The sequence below is a fragment of the Podarcis gaigeae genome (genome assembly GCF_964106915.1).
Source record: "Podarcis gaigeae genome assembly, chromosome: 7".
NCBI classification, from domain to species: domain Eukaryota; kingdom Metazoa; phylum Chordata; class Lepidosauria; order Squamata; family Lacertidae; genus Podarcis; species Podarcis gaigeae.
In genome coordinates this window covers 13962111-13984729 of record NC_139683.1, presented here as the reverse complement: position 1 = coordinate 13984729, position 22619 = coordinate 13962111, and the positions used below count along the sequence as shown (strand labels likewise).

The 22619-nt window shown below is 47.2% G+C and overlaps 1 protein-coding gene across 30 annotated transcripts in view; it reads right to left on the bottom strand.

The window, feature by feature from the left end:
* The window catches only part of MTSS1 (MTSS I-BAR domain containing 1), a 162694-nt gene that overhangs the window by 37497 nt on the left and 102578 nt on the right, over positions 1–22619 (bottom strand). For all 30 annotated transcript variants that reach the window (XM_083749113.1, XM_083749124.1, XM_083749128.1 and 27 more), the window contains exons 4-5: positions 2190–2274; positions 915–1006 (exon numbers count right to left, since the gene is read on the bottom strand). In XM_083749113.1, coding sequence (XP_083605239.1) covers positions 915–1006; positions 2190–2274 — 177 coding nt within the window. The remainder of the gene's footprint in view (positions 1–914; positions 1007–2189; positions 2275–22619) is intronic.

Below are 22619 nucleotides of genomic sequence, written 5' to 3'. Positions count from 1 at the left end.
TCTGGTGAACCAGAGCAGCGCACGGAAACGCCGTTTACCTTCCCGCCGGAGCAGTACCTATTTATCTACTTGCACTTTGACGTGCTTTTGAACTGCTAGGTTGGCAGGAGCAGGGACTGAGCAACGGGAGCTCACCCCGTCGCGGGGATTCAAACCGCCAACCTTCTGATCTGCAAGTCCTAGGCTCTGTAGTTTAACCCACAGCGCCACCTGCGTCCCTTTTTGAGGGTGCATTTAAGCACACACAAAACATTAAAGCGGTTGCAAGCAATACTTAGCCTTATGGCCTGAAATCTCTGCATAAAATGAACACATCACTCTCTTTTTTAGAAGTGGTGGCTTCTATCAAATCTTCAGATGTGGATCCTGGTACCTCATTACCCATGGTTAAGAGACTGAGCACCAGGCGCAGAAGTGCGTGATCCTTCGCCTGAAGTCCTTTCCAGCTTAGGAAAAAATGGCAAGCCACCTGCGTTACTTTAACAGCGTTAAATAACAGTATTAAGGCTACCCTTGGCACCTACTCAAAACCAGGACTTGAAAGCCAACTCCATTAAACCATGGTTCCAAACCCATATTAAAAACAGAAACTGTGGTTAAACCTAACCATGTTTATAACACTGGTGCTAACATGACGCTTAATCGTGGTTGCAGAAGGAAAGGGGGGTTTGCTTAAGGGACGGAAGGAGATGCAGCAAAGGAGTGGGAGATTCTCACAGCCCATTCCTGATTTCTTAGCGCTGGCTCACGCATAACCCTGGTTGTACCTGCATCATCCCATAAGCAGCCATCACCACCTCGTGTGACCAGATTCTCGAAAACACAGCACAAAAAGTAAACATTTGCACAGTTATATTTTAAAACCTGTATTGTTCAGCCACATCTTGTCCATGGCTCCTTTTCCATATAACTACCTTTTGCATGGTCTTTATCCAGTTGATTGGCTACTTTCTTCCATTCTTCCATCTGCTCTTGAAGTGGGTTTATCAGACAGTCTATTAAAGCACTAATTTGGTTGAGAAAACACAAAGAGTAATCAAATCCTGCAAAGCGGGCAGGGGAAATCAACCTGAATCTACCCTAAGCCAGACCCACGGTGTCAGGGAACTGCCATCGGAGCCAGGAGTGGAGGTAAGGCTCTCCAGCGATGCCGGAGAAGGGCCCAGCAGGGAGAGAGGGAACTCATCCACTGAAGAAGGAAATCAGCGTGACAGGGGAGCAGGGGAGGGCTTCGGAGAGATGTCTCCAGGACTCTTCCACAGAAACTAGCGGGGAGAGCACAGGTCCTCCGCTGGCCACGCCCACCCTGTGCAGAAGACTTCCACGCAGGGAGGCTAGGCGGAGACTTGGCGTCAAAGAACTTTTATGCTGGAAGAAGTTCAGGAAATGCCCACTGACGGATTCTGCCAGTGACTGACATAGCCGCAGAGTAAGGGCTGTGCAGCCAAGGAAAGGTTTAACCAGGCAACTTTGCCAAGAGCAGAGGCAACTTACGCACAAGCAACCCCAATTCCCATTACACACGGACTGCTCAGAAACCCCCTCAATATCTATGAGCTGTGCTAACCCATTCATAAAATTATTTTGAAGTGTTCTCAACAGCCCATCACGTTCGGCTGTGCATTATTGCGTCCATACTGCAGGTGGCATGAAAAGTAGGGCTGGCCAAAGAGTGTCTAGATCAGAGGGGTTGGGCGGTGGGACTCTCCATTTCATAGCTAAATCTCCCGGCGCAACTGTAGCTCTCATACTCCCTCGAGAGAGAGTTACCAGATACTGGAGAAGGCCCAATAAAATAGTTTGCTTTTGCAGCAATTTCCCAAGTTCTCAGCTATGGAACCGATTCCCCTTTGGCGTCCCTCATTCACTGCTGAGCTACAGTTAATGCCATGACTAGGAATTCCTGGTGTGCAAAGAGGGTTGTGCCAGCAAGCCTCTGTTTTTTTCCTCAGGGTGGGCAGGAAACTCTTCCTCTCCCACAAAGCCCGGTTTGTTTGATGGGAGAAAAGGAAAGGGTGTTCCCAGCAACCGAAAGTCAGAGGTTAGCTGGAAGCCAGCCCCAGCAAACAACTTAATGTGGTCCTGAATGAAAGGGGTTGTGTAGCAATTACATCTTGACCAAAGTCCAGGAGCTAATAATGAAGGGCTCTTTCCGATTTGTGTCGGCTCACTGGCATGCGTTAACTCACCTTGAGAACTGCCTGAGTTTGGACTCTATGCTTCTGTGCCGCATGCACATTCTGGTCAGAGCAGAGCCAATTTCTCTTGTAGCACCTGAAAGAAGAAAGAGGTCGCATTTAGAAAAACCTGGCAAGAAAGGTTTTCGATACACACACACACACACACACACACACACACACACACACACACACACAGTATTCCCAAGTGGTGCATGGAAATAATAAAAGCAGTGGGTTTAACTCAGAATGGACCCACTGAAATTAATGGGCCTAATTTAGCCATGTTCATTCATTTCAATGGGTCTATTTTGAGTAAAACCACCCAGTATTTCAAACACAGATTAAACCAAGGCTAGAGGTCTTCTCAGGCCCTTTGGGGGTTCTAAGGCCATCTGTGGTACCTTGATACAAATTTCTGAACCATGCCTAGGAAATTGATTGTTATAATTCATTACATTTTCCCCCACCGATTTATGCAACAACAAAAGTCTCAAAGCAATTTAACAAAGATATAATACAAATAGACAAAATCAATTGAAAACCAGAACACTGCAACGTGCAATGCAAAGTTCCTAAAAGTTTCCACCAACACCAAAGTACAAAATAATGAATGGGACAAGAAGATTCCTCAACAGTGGCTAGACCTGACTGCCAGTGTCTAAATCACCTGTGGGGAATCTTTGGCCCCCCAGACATTGCCGAACTACCATCATTCCTGGCCGCTGGCAATGCTTGTTTGGGCTGATGGGAGCTGCAGTTCAGTACCATATGGAAGGTTGGAGACTCCCTATACCCAGGGTAAATCATAGAATCGTAGACTCGGAAGGGACCCCAAGGGTCATCTAGTCCAACCCCCTGAAATGCAGGAATCTCAGCTAAAGCATCCATGACAGGTGGCCATCCAACCTCTGCTTAAAAACCTCCAAGGCAGGAGAGCCCACCACTTGCCAAGGGAGACCATTCCACTGTCAAACAGCTCTTACTGTCAGAAAGTTTTTCCTGATGCTTACAGAACTGACAGCTCTGGGGCAAACTTGGGCAGAACTTACTCTTTCGTTTTTTTAAAAAATTATAGCCTGGCCCCTGGGGTGTCTGTTGTGCAGGGATGGTTTTAGTTTGACACAGGTGGCAGAAGCAATAAAAGAAATGAGAACCCGCGAAATGATAAAATGACTAAAAGGAGTCATCAAGCTTTAAAAAAAGAGAGAGCAACTCATTCTTCAGAGACTCAATGGAAACAACCTGCCAGAACCAAGAGTGTTCCCTAAAATTAAAGGGAGAAAGAAATAGCCAGGCAATGCTCCCCAGGAAATGTGTTCCACAACTGTGACGCCGTATCAATAGCCTCAAAGAACTGAACCGCAAGCTATCAATTTATAAGGGTGCCCTCAATTGGCGACTGTCATTCAGTGGTTGTCTAGGGTGAACAATAGCACACTGCTCTGCTTTTCAGCGCAAAGGAGAGAAAGAAAGGAGGCTGGGAACACAGGCAACTTAGCTTGGACATTGTGTGATAAGGCTAGACACTCTAGATCTTGCGCAGGATCTTGCAAAAAAGAAAAAACAACAACACATATCCTAGTCTCTGACTTTGCGAACCCACACTAGTGCTTTTCCAACCAATACCAGGCAAGTCACTTATTAAAGGTAAAGGTAAAGGTACCCCTGCCCGTACGGGCCAGTCTTGCCAGACTCTGGGGTTGTGCGCCCATCTCACTCAAGAGGCCAGGGGCCAGCGCTGTCCGGAGACACTTCCGGGTCACGTGGCCAGCGTGACAAAGCTGCATCTGGCGAGCCAGAGCCGCACACGGAAACGCCGTTTACCTTCCCGCTGGTAAGCGGTCCCTATTTATCTACTTGCACCCGGAGGTGCTTTCGAACTGCTAGGTTGGCAGGCGCTGGGACCGAGCAGCGGGAGCGCACCCCGCCGCAGGGATTCGAACCGCCGACCTTTCGATCGGCAAGTCCTAGGCGCTGAGGCTTTAACCCACAGCGCCACCTGCGTCCCCTAAGTCACTTATTACCTTTCAGTAAAGACTAAAGCAGAGCAAAACACGGCAGGTTTCCCCCCACCTTGCAAGAATAAATGGCAAAGCATATTTTCGATTTGCCAGGGGTCAAAGGATAATGGATGCTCCAGCCCACTAGTAGATACAGTGGTACCTCGGGTTAAGTACTTAATTCGTTCCGGAGGTCTGTTCTTAACCTGAAACTGTTCTTAACCTGAAGCACCACTTTAGCTAATGGGGCCTCCCGCTGCTGCAGGAGCACAATTTCTGTTCTCATCTTGAAGCAAAGTTCTTAACCTGAAGCACTATTTCTGGGTTAGTGGAGTCTGTAACCTGAAGCGTATGTAACCTGAAGCACATGTAACCTGAGGTACCACTGTATTGTATCTCTGCTCAAAGGCAGAGATGTCCAATGTCAATTCCTGCTGCAAGGGAACTGCAAAGGGTTCCACGCTAAGTGTTGGTTGCCAGAGATGCCCACCTCCACAGTGGTCCACTAATTTTGGCTAGCCGTGGCAACCAGTGATTTGTGGTTGGGAGGGAGGCACACAGGACTGCTTTCTTAGTCCCCACCAAAAAACCCGAGCCCTTGACAATTTTGTGACGCAGCCAAGTTCTGTACCACGAAACCTGCTAATCGGTTTCCACAGAACATTTGACTCCCCAGTAGATGGTGCTAACACAACTTGAGAACCGCCTGGCTGGATCACAGTTGCAACCCATCAAACCCAGCACTCCCGTTCCCGACAGTGAAACAGCCAGATGTCCTTGGGGGAAACTCAGGGAGCTATGAAGACGAGCCATTCCTTCTTGTCTGCCCTTCGCATCTGGTAATTAAGCAAAGCGTTGCCTCTGAAGTTCGGAGATTCCATCAGCAGCTACGGTGGCCGGTGGTCATGGACCTAACCCTTTCCTCCATGAATTTGCCTTGTCCTCTTTGGAAACCAGCTATGCCAGGGACATAAGAAGAGCCACAGTACTGGTTCAGAGCAGAGGCCCATTGAAGCCCAGCATCACGCTCTCACAGGGGCAGGCCAGATACCCATGGGAAGCCCATGAGCAAGACATGAGCACAGCCGTGCCATTGCAACCTGCAATGCCTAGCAACTGGGATTCAGAGGCATACGGGCCCAGATAGAGCGCTTGGGTGGCTACTGCATGTGATTCCGGGGTGGAAACCCAACTGGAGAAGTTCACATACCTCCACAGATGAGACAAGGCACCTGATATAATACAGTGGTACCTCAGGTTAATTCGTTCCGGAGGTCCGTTCTTAACCTGAAACTGTTCTTAACCTGCAGCACCACTTTAGCTAATGGGGCCTCCTGCTGCCGCCACGTCACCGGAGCACAATTTCTGTTCTCATCCTGAAGCAAAGTTCTTAACCTGAAGCACTATTTCTGGGTTAGCGGAGTCTGTAACCTGAAGCGTATGTAACCCAAGGTACCACTGTATATTACATGCTCTCATTCAATTTTAGGAACCCAAAAAACATATGACCAAAAAAACCATGAGGTGTTTTCGAGGCTGTTGTGGTAAATGGGGATTCTGTGCGTGAGAGACACACACAAATAAAACAAGATAAAACAAAGTCACGGCCCGCTACCTGAATTCTACTCCTGACATAATTAATGCGCAGTGAGGTCATGCTTCTGGCATGAACACCAAGAAAAATAGGCACTGGAACTCACAATGAAGTCGGGCAACTTGGGGCAGCCCAGAAAAGATGCCGGTTTATTGAATATTGCTTTATTTGATTTAAGTTGTTTATTTTAAAGTTACGCCTTTATTATGACTTTTTTTTGGTATCGGGTCAGATTGCTATTAGTTGCGCGGCCTTTGCTGTCTATTCCGTTGTTTACTCAGCTTGTAAAACGCCTTGAATATAGTCATATAGAAAGGTGATATACAAATTAAAAGTGAAATGAAATGAAACTCTGCCATGTTCACTGCTGAAAACTATGGCAAGCTGTCTCCCTAGCTGGGTTTGGGGGTCACCCCTGGTTCTGGTGCAGGTCAAATAAATGTGTCCCCGCCTCCCTCGTCCCCTTAGATTCGGGCAGATGGCTAGGGCAGCTCGGAGGGGTCCTCGTGCAAACATGTATGTGTGTAATGGTAGAGGCTTGGCTGGAAAGCTTAAAGCCCATTGCCACTACACGAGAGGGAATGAAGAAAAGGAAATACGATTGGCTCCACCCATTTACTTGACCAATGGCGGCTAGGAGGCGTCGTAGACCTAAAAAAGTGTAGAGTCGCACACGGTGGCCAACCTTCCATTTTGACTCGAAATGTTCATTTTGGGCTTCTCAGAAGTACGTAAAGGCCAGAAGCAATGGCGCCCACCTGAGAGGTGCCAGAAAAGTGCGCTCTGGGTGGGGAGAATGCTGGCTCCAGATAAATTATTTTCCATTTTAAAAAAGACCAGCGTGGTTTAATCCGGGACACAAAACTCTGGGAAGCGTCAAACAGAGGCAAAACTCATTTGAGGGGGAGCAGCTTTGCCCTTCTATAGCCTCCTCCGCGTTCGGGAGGTTGCTGCCATCTTGAAACACAACAGGGCATTAATGGGCACAAAGGCCCACTGAAGGGGGAAAGCAGTGCTCGTATGTGCTCACCCTGAATAGCCTGTTCCAAATGAGCAGGCATCTGCCGCAGCTCAAAACACGGGGGCCGGAAGGAGGGGAAAGCCTAATTCTTTCGTCAAAGCGTATTTGCTGCAACAGAGAGGCTTTGCATCCATTTGAAAGTTAATGTTGTCAAGCACCTAATTAAGACACTGGAGGAGGAGGAGGAGGGAGGAGGAGGAGGGAGGAGGAGACACTCACAAATAACAATCTTAATGTGATTTCAAGTTAAGTGTCCGAAGAGAGGGAAAGGGGTTAGAGCTTGGCTGCCTTGTCCATTGGAGAACTGCAAGTATGGAGCTGTGGCGAAACTGGGAGAGGAGGTGGCATGGAGAGCTGGGGACAGACCCTACATCTGTGGGCGTCCGGATGTTGTTGGGACTCCTCATGCCCATCAGTTCCAGCTGGCATAGCCAAAGCTCTGAGATTATCCAAGTTCTAGTCTAGCAACACTTGCAGAGCCGGGTAATGGTAGCATGAAATAATCAACCTAGCCGTTGAGGCTTCCTTCCAAAGGATCCTGGGAACTGTAGTTTTGCTAAGGGTGTTGGGAACTCTAGTCCTGGGAGGAGCCTAATAACAACTCCTAGCTCCCTTAAAGGTAAAGGAATCCCTGACCATTAGGTCCAGTTGTGGCCGACTCTGGGGTTGCAGCGCTTATCTCGCTTTATTGGCCGAGGGAGCCGGCGTACAGCTTCCGGGTCATGTGGCCAGCATGACTAAGCCGCTTCTGGCAAACCAGAGCAGCACACGTAAACGCCGTTTACCTTCCCGCCAGAGCGGTACCTATTTATCTACTTGCACTTTGACGTGCTTTCGAACTGCTAGGTTGGCAGGAGCAGGGACCAAGCAACGGGAGCTCACCCCGTCACGGGGATTTGAACCACCGACCTTCTGATCGGCAAGTCCTAGGCTCTGTGGTTTAACCCACAGTGCCACCAGCACCCCTCCCAGCACCCTTAACAAAGCACAATTCCCAAGATGCTTTGGGGTAAGCCATTTACTATTACAATGGTGCAAGGGTGATTGATCAATGCAGGGTGTGGATTTGACTTGTGGCAGCCCAGAAGCAAGTGAGGCTATAGATGCAGAGAAGCAGCAAACGGAAAGGAGACAGGAGGACAGGCAGGTAATCTATCTGACCAGCAACAAGAGAGTCTACGGAGCAACAGAGAAGGAGCTTGGCTTTCGTACTGGTATACTCAAGCCTGCCCAGCAAGTATTTTACACAGGCAGAAGCTATAGGCTGCCAGCACCAGGGGGGGTGAAACTATCCTGAGACTAGGTAGTGCAAAACATCTCTTCCTTTCCTGACTCTTCAGTCTTTCCCCATCACCAGGCTCAGAACTACACAGTGCAAGAAGGTCTTGGTGTTGGTACCAAGTCAGACCATTGGTATTGTCTACACTGGTATTGTTGGGACGCGGGTGGCGCTGTGGGTAAAACCTCAGCACCTAGGACTTGCCAATCGCATGGTCGGCGGTTCGAATCCCCGCGGCGGGGTGCACTCCCGTCGTTCGGTCCCAGCGCCTGCCAACCTAGCAGTTCGAAAGCACCCCCGGGTGCAAGTAGATAAATAGGGACCGCTTACCAGCGGGAAGGTAAACGGCGTTCTGTGTGCTGCGCTGGCTCGCCAGAGCAGCTTCGTCCCGCTGGCCACGTGACCCAGAAGTGTCTGCGGACAGCACTGGTTCCCGGCCTATAGAGTGAGATGAGCGCACAACCCTAGAGTCTGGCAAGACTGGCCCATACGGGCAAGGGTACCTTTAACTTTTACACTGGTATTGGTATTGTCTACAATGACAGTTAGCAGCTCACCGGGGCTTCAGACAAGTTTGTCTCCCAACCCTACCTGGAGAACTCAGAGAGTGACTTTCTATATGCAAAACTAAGGCTGTTCCCCCAACTCCTGTGGGATCTGCAAAACGCTCTTCACCCGTTCCTGTGACTCGCAGTTGCCGAAATTTATTTGCCCTACAAAGTCATGCGCATTCACACCATTTATGCAGGCTGCAGAATCCAACCGTTCTACAGATTTTTTTTAGTGTAAAATATTCAAAACAAAACAAAGCAACCTGATGAGAAGTTTCAGGCTTGTGCTTTTGTAGCCCCAACATAGATATGCATGAGTGTTAAGCCCCCTGCAGCACATGAGTAGCAAAGGTAGCTAGGCTCTGCAGCACTCCTGGAGTACAGTATTAGGACCCACGTACCTACAGGACCGCGTCTCCTGGTATGCCCTGCGGAGGACCTTAAGGTCCACAAATGACATTTTGGAGGTCCCAGGTCGCAAGGTGGTTAGATTGGTCGCAACTAGAGCCAGGGCCTTTTCAGTACTGGCCCCGACTTGGTGGAGCGCTCTGTCACAAGAGACTAGGGCCCTGCGGGACTTGACGTCTTTCCACAGGGCCTGCAAGACAGAGCTGTTCCGCCTGGCCTTTGGTTTGGACTCAGTGCGACCCTTATGTTTCCCTCCCCTTATGGTTTTGATCTATGGGCTACTTTTAAAATGAGGCTGCATTTTAAATTGCATTTTAACCTGTATTTTAATTTGGCGGGTTTTTTCTATTATGATTTTACTGTAATTTTACTGGTGTTAGCCACCCTGAGCCCAGCTCTGGCCAGGAAGGGCAGGGTATAAATAAAATTTATTATTATTATTATTATTATTATTATTATTATTATTATTATTACCCACAAGCCTGGCAAGGACTCAGAAACAGGACTGTATGCTTGCCTATAGGTCTCTCTTTCTCTTGCACACTGCTGCCTGTTTTCTGGCAAAGTAGGCTGAAGGCAGAATTGTGCCTTAGCCCACCATGTGACACAAGTAGCTCTGAGCACACGGGAGGACTTGATTTGTGCCACTCTTGCCAAGACAGCTGGACACCACTGCTCTAACAAGCCTCTCTAACAAGGCTCTAACAAGCCTTCCTGCAGAAGGAAGCAGACAGACCATCTCAAGGCAGACAGCTTAGATTCAAGCTGCGCGTCCTTCCCCATCTATCTGTGTCCTGGGCAACGGGGCAGGTGTGCGTTCGCAAGGCCTTCTGCGATTATCTTCCTTGAAAACAGAACACAACCAGTCCTTTATCTTTCCTATTACAACGCCGTCATAGCACCACGAAGAAAACACAGCTAAACAAACGGCACGCTCGTTTAGGGAGCAACTTCAAGGCACTTCAAGAGACTCAAGCACCCTGCAGGAAAACGGGACTCTTCTCTTTCTCATATTCAGGACAAGATCCTAGACATTTTTCAGTCGTGCGTCTTCCTATCCTTGCTGGCTTCCCATAGGTATCGGGTCAGCCACAGTGAGGCCTTTGGCCAGATCCAGCAGGATAATCTCACCTTCCAGAGATCAGCAGAATGACAATTTTTTTTTTTATAATGCATGACATGCATAAAGTTTTATAGTTGGGTTGGAAGAATCCCAGCAAACCAGTTGACCAGGCTGCTAAACATCTGATGTGAGCACCACACAATCGAAACTGATCCTGCACTACTTTTGGTTTGACCGCTGAATACAGGCCACCAGCCATTTTGAAGAACCACCATAAAATGCAGAATCCGCTGCTTTTCACTGCCTGCATGCAACTGAAAAGATGCAGGGAAGAGGCACCTGGCCAGGCCTAAATACTTGATTCATGGGGTGCGTTGCAAGTTGTGCAGATGTGCGTACTTCCCCCCCCCCTTTTAAACAAATATCAATAGACATGGGTTCATGTTATTTGCTACTGGATCCTAGAAACGGGAAGGGGAAGAGCCATGATTTTAGCGGCTGAGTCCATTACAGTGGTACCTCGGGTTACATACGCTTCCGGTTACATACGCTTCAGGTTACAGACTACGTTAACCCAGAAATATTACCTCAGGTTAAGAACTTTGCTTCAGGATGAGAACAGAAATCACACGGCAGCAGGAGGCCCCATTAGCTAAAGTGGTGCTTCAGGTTAAGAACAGTTTCAGGTTAAGAAAGGACCTCCGGGACGAATTAGGTACTTAACCCAAGGTACTACTGTACCAAATATGGTCTGAAGCTCAACATCAAAAAAACAAAGATCATGGCCACTGGTCCCATCACCTCCTGGCAAATAGAAGGAGAAGAAATGGAGGCAGTGAGAGATTTTACTTTCTTGGGCTCCATGATCACTGCAGATGGTGACAGCAGCCACGAAATTAAAAGACGCCTGCTTCTTGGGAGAATGGCAATGACAGGCCTAGACAGCATCTTGAGAAGTAGAGACATCACCTTGCCAACCAAGGTTCGTATAGTTAAAGCTATGGTTTTCCCAGTAGTGATGTATGGAAGTGAGAGCTGGACCATAAAGAAGGCTGATTGCCAAAGAATTGATGCTTTTGAATTATGGTGCTGGAGGAGACTCTTGAGAGTCCCATGGACTGCAAGAAGATCAAACCTCTCCATTCTGAAGGAAATCAGCCCTGAGTGCTCACTGGAAGGACAGATCCTGAAGCTGAGGCTTCAGTACTTTGGCCACCTCAAGAGAAGAGAAGACTCCCTGGAGAAGACCCTGATGTTGGGAAAGATGGAGGGCACAGGGAGAAGGGGGCGACAGAGGATGAGATGTTTGGATAGTGTTTTCGAGGTTACCAGCATGAGTTTGACCAAACTGCGGGAGGCAGTGGAGGACAGAGGTGCCTGGCGTTCTCTGGTCCATGGGGTCACGAAGAGTCGGACACGACTAAACAACAACAACCACTGTATTTGTATGCAGCAGGGTCCGTGGTTCAATCTCTGGCATTTCCAGAGTTAAATGGCCAGGAGTTTTCCCACTTTGCTGCTCTGGATACCTTAAGATTAGAAAAACAGAATCATCGAATTGTAGAGTTGGAAGGGCTCCCTGAGGATCATCGACTCCAACCCCCTGCAATGCAGGAGGATGCAGCTGTCCCAGACGGGGGATCGAACCTGCAACCTTGGCATTATCAGCACTGCGCTCTAACCAACTGAGCTATCTAGGCCTAAACCCTTACCACAAGGGCCAGCAATAAAAGTCCACACCTAAGGAGGATGCATCTACCTCATACTCTCCATGCATTCCTTCATCCACCTTAAGTACTTTCCTACTAGATCAGGTGACTAGATCTGACCCAGAATCCTGTTCCCACAGTGAAGAAGAAGAGTTTGGATTTGATATCCTGCTTTTCACTCCCTTTTAAGGAGTCTCAAAGCGGCTAACATTCTCCTTTCCCTTCCTCCCCCACAACAAACACTCTGTGAGGTGAGTGGGGCTGAGAGACTTCAAAGAAGTGTGACTGGCCCAAGGTGACCTAGCAGCTGCATGTGGAGGAGCGGAGACGCGAACCCGGTTCCCCAGATTACGAGACTACCGCCCTTAACCACTACACCACAGTGGCCAACCAGATGCCCCAGGGAAGCCTGCAATGCGCATGGCAGCATTCTCCTTATCCGCGATTCCCAGCAAATAGCGTTCAGAGACATACTGCCTCCAACAGGCAAGGCTGAACACAGCCATCATGGCTAGTAGCTATCGGCCGCTTTGCCCTCTGTGAATTTCCCCAGCTCCCTTTTAAAGTCATCAAAGGTGGTGGCCAACCATCAGCGAGTGCCACAGTTTAACTACAGAGAAAAATAGAAAACCATATGCAAAGCCACAGAGACTTGCAAACTACCCAACCTAAGATGAACTTATAATGTCTGATTTCAATGGATTTTTCAAGTGCTTAACTCAGTCTTTTGTTTTCTTTATCTTTTTAGGCAAGTTCATGAAGATACCAACAAAAGGTAAGTTTGGTGTTGCTCACAATACCGAGAGAGGCTAATGAAGTTGTAAAGGTAAAGGGACCCGTGACCATTAGGTCCAGTCGTGGCCGACTCTGGGGTTGCAGCGCTCATCTCGCTTTATTGGCCAAGGGAGCCGGTGTACAGCTTCTGGGTTATGTGGCCAGCATGACTAAGCCGCTTCTGGCGAACCAGAGCAGCGCATGGAAACGCCGTTTACCTTCCCGCAGGAGTGGTACCTATTTATCTACTTGCCCTTTGATGTGCTTTCGAACTGCTAGGTTGGCAGGAATGAAGTTGTAGATGGATGTTAATGAAGTTGTAGAGGAGAGGGTGCCGACGTTTTGCACCTGTTTCGCCCTGGCGATCCAAGTAATGAAGAGGCCGCTGTTTGATGGGGCCTTTTACTGGGGCTTGCAGGTAGCAGTGGTCTAATCTCAAAGCCTTGCTACGTATATTGATATTCAATTTCATAGAGAATAGTATTTCTTGGCTTAAGCTTAGGAGACTGATTTGCTTATTCTCCCCAGGTTCTGTGAGAGAAGGAACAACGCTTGTTTTCCTCCTCCTTCCCTGCCTCCACCTTCCAAGCCAAGGAACGAAAATGTGTGCAACAGATGGAAAGAATAAAAAAGAGGCAGACAATACAGATAAATACCATCTGAAGACATGCAGACATGGGGGGGGGGGGAGAGATTATGCTGGACACCAGCTGCCTCCCCTCGCACTTACAATATTACTTGACTCCCAAAAATATTCTAGACTCTTGACATTTCTGTTTTTGAGGGTGCAATACAAGAATTTTGTTTTATCTCACCCACCTTCCATGTGCTATCTTTCCCCCTACATTTATCTAAGTGCAAAGGAGAGGACTTTTGCTCTTAAATTGCTCTTATTATTATGATTCATATTTATTAAATTTGTATACCGCTCCTCCTCTGCAGATATCAGGGTATCTTCAGCTAGGATGGCCCAGCTATCAAAACAAATTGTTTCCTTAACAACACATGCCCACTGCTTTACTTTATGCTGCTTAATTGCCCGAATCTTTAAGGTGCAGGCCTCCTAACACTTACAGAAAGGACGCAGTGGATAGAGTCAATTAAAATTTATCACAAAAGCAGAGAATTTCTTTAAGATGCCTGCTGAAATAGAAAGACATTTTGTCAAGCACCATTTTTAGCACGTTAACCCAATTACAGAAATCGCATTGTATTTGACAGGGCCCTCCCCCTTTCCAGTAGCACAGATTTCCTCTCACGTCTACTACAATGGAGAATTAAGTGTAATATATTCTGTAGCATACAAAAGCAAATTGCAGTGCAGTGTGGAAAATGGAATATAAGACACAGATCAGGGCAGAGGCATATAGACAACTCACAATAATGCAAGAAGAGACCTGCTAGGTCAGGCCAATGGCCTATCTTGTCCAGAATCCTGTTCTCACAGCAGCCAACGTGATGCCTCTGGACCAGCCTGCAAACAGCACCTGAGAGCAATCTCCCCGTTCAGTCGTATCCAGGAACTGGCATTCAGAAGCAAGCTGTCTTTCCTCGATGGCTCATGGAAAAATAACCTCATTGTTTCAATATCCGCAAGGGCTAGCGAGCAAGGACTGGCTACCAACCAGAGCCCAGGAGCATGGAAAGAAAGGTATGTTTGATTTGTAAAGGTAAAGGGACCCCTGACCATTAGGTCCAGTTGTGGCCGACTCTGGGGTTGCAGCGCTCATCTCAATTTATTGGCCAAGGGAGCTGGCGTACAGCTTCCGGGTCATGTGGCCAGCATGACTAAGCCGCTTCTGGCGAACCAGAGCAGCGCACGGAAATGCCATTTACCTTTCCCGCCGGAGTGGTACCTATTTATCTACTTGCACTTTTATGTGCTTTTGAACTGCTAGGTTGGCAGGAGCAGGGACCGAGCAACAGGAGCTCACCCTGTCGCAGGGATTCGAACCGCCAACCTTCTGATCAGCAAGTCCTCAGCTCTGTGGTTTAACCCACAGCCCCACCCGCGTCCCCATGGAACGCAGTAGCATGGAAAGAAAGGTACGTTTGATTTGTAGGCCACCCTTTATGGCTGCAGCTCTCTAACTATGAATCTAGATTGTAGCTGCACAGTACCTGTCTGCTGTGGCAATCTACTCAGACCCGAGTTGGAGAGGGAGGCATTCTAACAGCAGCGCTAGCAGTTCCAACGAATGCTGGAAGGCAAAATTGTCCTATGCAAGGTCATTATTAGCCAACTCTTGTCCGCTGGCCATGGGAGGAAACATCAACCCGTGCTCACTGCAGCCAGGCTGAACATCAACTTTACTAATTTTGTTACAGCATTGCCCATCCTTCCCCCTCACCCTCACGCCCAGAGGAGCAGCTGGGTCCTTAAGCCTCATAAGCCCAAGAATTTGGTACACGTCTGGCATCAATGGGAAAGCAGCAAGAGGCCACCTGTTGCAAAAAAAGAAAAGAAAAGAAGGACGGGGGCAAGCATTTGCTGAAAACAACAGACACATACACACACCCCCCCAAAAAAAACTCTGCAGAAAGTAAGCAAACCGGTATTTACCGGTATTTACTACTTGGGTCAACTGAGACTATCACCCCACCCCCATCCATCTCCCCTCCTTCCACCCTCCTTTCTTCTTCTTCTTTTTTCTTTTTTCTTCTCCTCCTAATGCCTCAACAAATGAAATGGATTTGTAAAAATGTTACACGGGGGGAAAAAAATACACGAGGCATTACACTTACACTGTAAAACAAGAAAACCCTTAATAAAATATATTATAAAAAAAAAAAACTGAGACTATTGAAGCCCCCTAGAAAAATCCCATCAGAGATGCATTTACACTTATACCCTTTAAGATGACATTTTCTGTCTCCAGATCTAAGGCTGGTGGATACATGGAATAAACTGTAAGAAGCCTAGTACAGTGGTACCTTGGGTTACAGACATTCCAGGTTACAGACGCTTCAGGTTACAAGCACCACTAAACCAGAAATAGTACCTCGGGTTAAGAACTTTGCTTCAGGATGAGAACAGAAATAACGCGGCGGCAGCGCAACAGCAGGAGGCCCCATTAGCTAAAGTGGTGCTTCAGGTTAAGAACAGTTTCAGGTCAAGAACGGACCTCCAGAACGAATTAAGTTCTTAACCCGAGGTACCACTGTAAACTGCCTTACAGCAAGTCAGAACATCAGTTCATCTAGCTGGTCTCCAAGGCTGCTGACAAAGAATGCTCCCAGCCAGTGTTAGAAACTCAGATATAGAAGCTAGGCACCAAATGGCTCCTTAAACCAAGGTTACAGTCACCAAAACAGAATGCCTAGTTGCCATTTTTGAGCAAGACGGCTCTAAAGTCTTATTTTACAAATGGTGGATTCACTGCGACTGATTCTCAGTTAAACATCTGGCTAGGTCAGATGACAACCTTGAGCCAGGTTAAGAAATTTGAGAACCGAAAGAAGAAAAGTCACCTGACCCAGGGACAGTCCACATACATATTTGGCCTATTTTGACCTCTTTTTTCTTAATGGTGACTGCTTCTGCTCAGGCTGCACAGAAAAAGCAATTTGGTTCCTGAAATTCACCCCAATGGTGCAAATAAAATTTAGCTGATAGAATTCTACAGGATGGGGGATTGGTGGCCCCCAAGCGCCCTGTGTACGTCACCTTGAACTCTATCATGGGAAGCAGGGTGCTAATAAATTATACCGCGGGTGGCGCTGTGCAGGAACGTGGGTGGCGCTGTGGGTTAAACCACAGAGCCTAGGACTTGCCGATCAGAAGGACGGCGGTTCAAATCCCCGTGACAGGGTGAGCTCTCGTTGCTCGGTCCCTGCTCCTGCCAACCTAGCTGTTTGAAAGCATATCAAAGTGCAAGTAGATAAATAGGTACCGCTCCGGCAGGAAGGTAAATGGCGTTTCCATGCGCTGCTCTGGTTCACCAGAAGCGGCTTAGTCATGCTGGCCACATAACCCAGAAGCTGTACGCTGGCTCCCTCGGCCAATAAAGTGAGATGAGCGCCGCAACCCCAGAGTCGGCCACTACTGGACCTGATGGTCAGGGGTCCCTTTACCTTTATCTATGTGCAATTCACAGCTTTATTTGTACAAACAGTGCAGGTTAATGTTTCAGTGAGACTATAGCAGGCTGGTTCTCAGCTAACCATGGTTTCCCAATCAGCAGCAAGCCTCGGAAACACATGCACCTTCCTTGCACCTGCAGTTATGCAGTTGGTAAGAGCCAACCTTAACTGCTAAGCCCACCTCCAAACAGCAAATTCAGATGCCATTATTTTTCTGAGCGACGCAACAGTGGTTAACCACAGCCAACGGGTGTTAAATTTGTACCAGAGAACAGCTTGGGACCACCGTTAAGGGGAAGCGAGTGAGCTAAATTCATCACAGGAAAACGTTAAACACACAACAACGCAGACATCTCCAGTCGCTTGCTATTTCTGCTCAACAGACCTCATCAACCTCATTTTATTTAAAAAACATTTTATTTATTTTTTGCAGGGGAAAGCACAGCTGGTTTTATGGCCTATTGCTGTTAAATTGTCTATTAATAAGACAAACAGGAAATCATCAGGTTAGGGCTGAGGGGCTTTTGACCTTGACACTAAGGTCTCAGCTACAGACACTCGGAATATAGATTACAGCTTTAGAGGAAACTGCTTTGGAAGATTCACCTGCTGTTTGAAATTAATTATCTATTCCCAAAGGGAACTCTTTGATTTGCTGCTGCAGTGCCAGGTTCCCACACTAACAATGGGCTTGCTGATATTAAGATGCCTGGCTCCCCCACCCCATTTTTCTATCTGCTCTGTGCATGCAGGAATCCTCCAATTTGACCCAGCCTCCTTCATGAGAAGTCAAGTTGTGGATTGCTTTAAATGGCTTTTAATGTGGTGACCTGCCCTGGGACTTTAACAGTGAAGGGCAGATAATAAATAAGATGCTCTCCAATTTCCCCACCACTTGGAAATTCCTGATGGTCTTACTGATTTTTCTGCCTGCTATAAAAACTGCAATTGCACAGAATCCATTGTAATGCAATAAAATACAACATAAGAAACAAAAGAAGCAATACAATACAATTTTGTAAAACCCCGTGTGAATATTCAACGTGATAAATGTGGCATTGCCCATCTTCAACCACAAATCCACAGACACAGCATGGACCACCTGAACGAAGCTCGTGGACCACTGATGGTCCACGGACCACAATTTGGGAACTCTTTTCCTAGATGGCTGTGTGCATATTACAATGAAATACACTGAGAATAATGGTGCATCAGACAAGTAACTATTTACCTAGATTCTTGGAAGTTTCAGTTGACATTTATCAAGGGCTGAAGGGCACTGGAAAATCTTTTAAGCACAGCCCTAGCTCCCTTTCGCCGTAGTTTAATATCTTTGTCCCCCAGAATTAAGGCAAGTTAAATAACATTCATGGAACCACCTCCACTCTTTATCAGTGCACCTGACGTGGCCACTTCCCATCATATTCTTAGAACAGGATTTTTAAAACACCACATGTTCAGACAGAAGAGAGTGCATGGAACGTCTATGCCAAGCCGACAAAATTCTGTCTGCTTGGAAACGTGCCATTTCTAGAGCATCTCTCAAGAACTGGGTCAGACCTTTATCAAGGCTGATTTCTGGAATGGGTCCAATCAGGTATACTTGTGGGTGTAGCACCTTTATATTTTAAATTATTTTAAGGCAGACATAGGTGATTACATTGAAATAAAGAGCCGTCAGCAGGGGATGGCAATCTAGAGTCACTGTGAGCCGCTTCTAGATAGGTAAGGAAAGCTGTTAAAAGCCTAATTCAGGCATGGGGAAACTGTGGCTCTCTAGCTGTTGCTGGACTACAATTCCCATCATCTTTGACTACTGGTCATGCTGAAGGGGCCTGCTGTAAACTTCTGAAGCGCCACATGTCCCCCATCTCTGACCTACCTGCCTACTCAGGTCTTGTCTGGTGTTTAAGAGGGTTGTCCTGTTCAGCTGCTGAATGCATTGGTTTTTTATTATGTATTTGTCATTTCCTGGTTTGGTAATATTTTACAATACTTGTAAACAGCTTAAGAGGGTTTCCCCCCCCCCCCGAAAATGTTAAGTGATATACAAGTTCTCTAAATAAATATTAAAAAAATAAACAAAGACATATGGGAGAGGAAGGGTGAATGGCAAGGAATAAATGCGTTCATTATTATTTTTACGGCACACTGTGCACTCAGGAAGAAGTCCTGTACACTTTAATAAGCATGTATACAGTGGACGCTCGGGTTGTGAATGTGATCTGTGTGGGATGCACATTTGCAACCCGCAGTGTTCACAACCCGTGTCTGCACACGTGCTGGTTGCAATTCAGCGCTTCTGTGCATGCACAAAGCACGATTTAGCGCTTCTGTGAATGCACAACTGCCAAAACCCAGAAGTAACCTGTTCCGGTACTTCCGTGTTTAGATGGTCTGCAACCCAAAAAAACGTAACCTGAGGCATCTGTAACCGAAGGTATGACTATTTTTGAATGAGCTGAACATACATTTCCGGTCCAATCCTAAGCATGATCACTCAGAAATGTCCTGCTGTGTTTAATGGGGCTTCTCCCAATTAACTGCACAGGATTACAGAATTATAACACCACTGTGGCAACAATGACATCTTCCCAGTGCTCAAGATTTTGTCTTATGAATCAGCAGAGATGTCATTTCTTCTGTGCAGAACGCAGAGGCATATTCTTAACAAAATAATTGGTGCACTCAATCCATCCATCTGCTGTTTAATACAGCACTAAAACTGCAGCAAACTGTACACGTTAAAACAAACGACTCAATTACAAAGGAAAGACGGTCCCTTAAAAACTACAGCAAAAGATAAAATAACCAACGGAGGCACGCGTTTTACAGTGCGAGAAAGCCTGCTTGATTAAGCATTTTAATCTCATTGTACTGCCCCTTCAAGAAATATCTGTGGAGATGTTATGATGCGCTGCAGCAAAGGCAAGATGGCAAAATGGAAGCAAAGTTTTTCCCCAGACACCTAGGCAAGAGCATCACGTTTTTAGGGGCCTGAATCACCACCCCTTGGTCAGTTGCTCGAGGTTATACGAACCCCGGCCCAGCTTGTTCCATTAATTTTCCGACCTCTGCTGTGGCAGGAAGGTATTTGGAAACATCCTTCGGTATCCAAACCTCAAAGGATAAAACTATTTGTGGACAGGGAGCCTAGCGTATAACCAAGTCGTATCAGCCAGGCCTGCACTGGCTGGCAGCTGCTCTCCAGGGTTTCAGACAGGAAGGAGTCTGCCTTCACTCTACCTGGAGATGCTGGGGACTGATCCTGGAACCTTTCGCATGGGAAGCATGTGCTCTAACAGAGGGCTGAAGACAGGATGACAAGGGGGTTGGACTAGATTCTATGATCTAGCAGCCTCTGCAATGGCAATAGAGCCAGTGTGGTGTAGTGGTTAAGAGCGGTAGTCTCGTAATCTGGGGAACCGGGTTCGCGTCTCCGCTCCTCCACATGCAGCTGCTGGGTGACCTTGGGCCAGTCACGCTTCTCTGAAGTCTCTCAGCCCCACTCACCTCACAGAGTGTTTGTTGTGGGGGAGGAAGGGAAAGGAGAATGTTAGCCGCTTTGAGACTCCTGAAAGGGAGTCAAATCCAAACTCCTCCTCTTCTTCTTTCTTCTTCTTCTTCTTCTTCTTCTTCTTCTTCTTCTTCTTCTTCTTCTTCTTCAATATTGCAGTCCTAGCCATAAGCTGCCGGTGGTGGTATCTGATTGGCCTCAGCCCACCACGAGTGAAAAGTTCTTCCCATTTTGATATTGTGATGTGGGCGAGAGAGTTCTCTAGAAAGAGGACGCTGGTCTTGAACCACCTCCATCGAACTTAGCAGAAACCCTGTCCATGCACTAGGGAGAAAATGTGTTACGGATCAGACATGGTTTTGAGGAGCCCTCAGCTATTCTTTTCTCATTACTCTTTCTGTCCTCCCTGGCCGTGACTGCCTTTCCATCTCTCCAAACAGCAGATGCCAGGCTGGCACTGCCCACAAGCCCTTTAGCCTTGGAGAGCAGGCAGCTTGCGATCCCAGGACCTTGCATGACGACATGTGCTCCAAATCAACGCTTGGATTTGTTCCTCGAGTGATTAAATGCAAATTGCTCCCTACCAAAAGCAACATCAAGAGGGTATGTCAACTGTTTACACGGCATGCAGTCTCTGAGACTGACTCTTAATCCCGTCCATGGCAAGTTATTAAAAGGAACAGCCAAACTTGCAACGTTCTCAGAGAGCCAACTTTGAGCTGACTCAACACCAGGGCGGTGACATCAAAAGGAAACCTCCAGGACGTACCCATTCACTGACCCACATTTGTTAAAAAAATAAGCTCCTTTGTTTACAGAAGGAAGCATTTCCTTTGGAAACCCCTCCAAGGACCAGAAAATACCATATTATTTTCGTGGAACATCCTATACTTATGGAGAAAGAACACACTAACGCTGGCCGAGAAAGAATGACCTAAGCCAGTAGACATCTCCAATATATATATTTTTTAAAGTACTGTCTGCACAGAGCCAAAGGAGAGCATTCTCCATCTCAGGATACTGCCACCATGCACACTTGAGAAAGAGAGCCACAGGGTAATATATCTTGCTCTGCCGAAGCACACAAGCAAATCCTCAAAGGTTATCAATTTGTGCCAAATTAAAATACACAGCCATACAAGAGCAAAGCTGGAACATGGTGATAGCAGGCTTGCAGCAGAGGTAGGCTAGCCTATCAGATGCCTTTGGTTTAGCAAATTACGGGTTGAAAGCAGGGTATGGTCAGCGGGTCTCTCTTTATTAAAACTAAATTTGCTCAGAGATAGTTCCTTGATACAGAGTGTTATAAACGGGAAAGTTTCCAGAGCCTGCGAAAGGTGAATTCTTGCTACGTGGAGAGAAAATGGTATGTGAACGTGGGAAAGAAAAAGATGATGATTTTGGGGGCAGATGCAGAGTTAGCTGAAGGCTGAAGACACCCTCTGAAGGTATATCTCTTATGGGGATCTACCTAGTGGATGTGCCATACTGTTTGACTCTATCTATGCTCCACCTGTAGACTTGTAAATAAAGCATTTCAACAGAGTAGCCTTAAAGAGTAGCACAAGAAGTCTATCTGGACCTTCCTTTGTTCAGTGCTATTGCTCCAACCTTCTTATTTGCATGCAGTTTAGGATGCCTTTAGAGGCAAAACAATGGGACTCCAGCAATTTTCATAACAATGACCTTTGAAATGTTTTTAACCGCGAACCCACTATAGGTGGCAGAAAGCGGAAGACAGAGCAGCAGGTGACTTGCCTCACTCTGAGTCACCGCATCATCGTCAAAGGACGGTAATTCAATTAGCATCCTCCCATTTTGTTTACTGCGACCACACTCCCGCTGGCTGCAGTCTCATTTCACCTTGCAAAGCTTAGCAGGGTCAGGCTGGATCAGGGTGAGACGGGAGACTTTGTCTGAAGAAGACCTGGGAGGCAGCGGACAGTTCCGTAAGTGATAAACGGGGGCTAAGTCAAACTGTGCTCCGTTCACAGTTTGGGGAAGAAGAGAAGGGGAGTGATTCTCTCTACCGTGACTCAGCCTCGAGGCCTGAAAAGCAATGCAAAGGACAGAAGAAGAAAAAACCCAGATCCTGAGCATCTTTGGGTTCAAGGAATTTCTCTGGAATTTTTTTTTTTTTTTGCAGAGGAAGGAACATGAACAGCTTTGGGTCCAGGGGGTGGGAGCTCTATTCTTGCAATATCTAAAGTCCACCCAGCAGTTTCGTCAGAAGGGTGATTAATTTCCTGCCCAGGAATTGCTGCAGCACCAACTTGTCAAAACAGCTGCTTCCCAACTCAATAGAAGCCTTTCACAATTCAACCAGGAAAGAATATACACGTAACCCCAGACGCTTCCTCCTCTTTGTCCAAGCAGCCTAAAAGGTCAGCAGGAAGCAACACCAGATATCTCCGACACCCCAACCCACCCAAAAAAGATA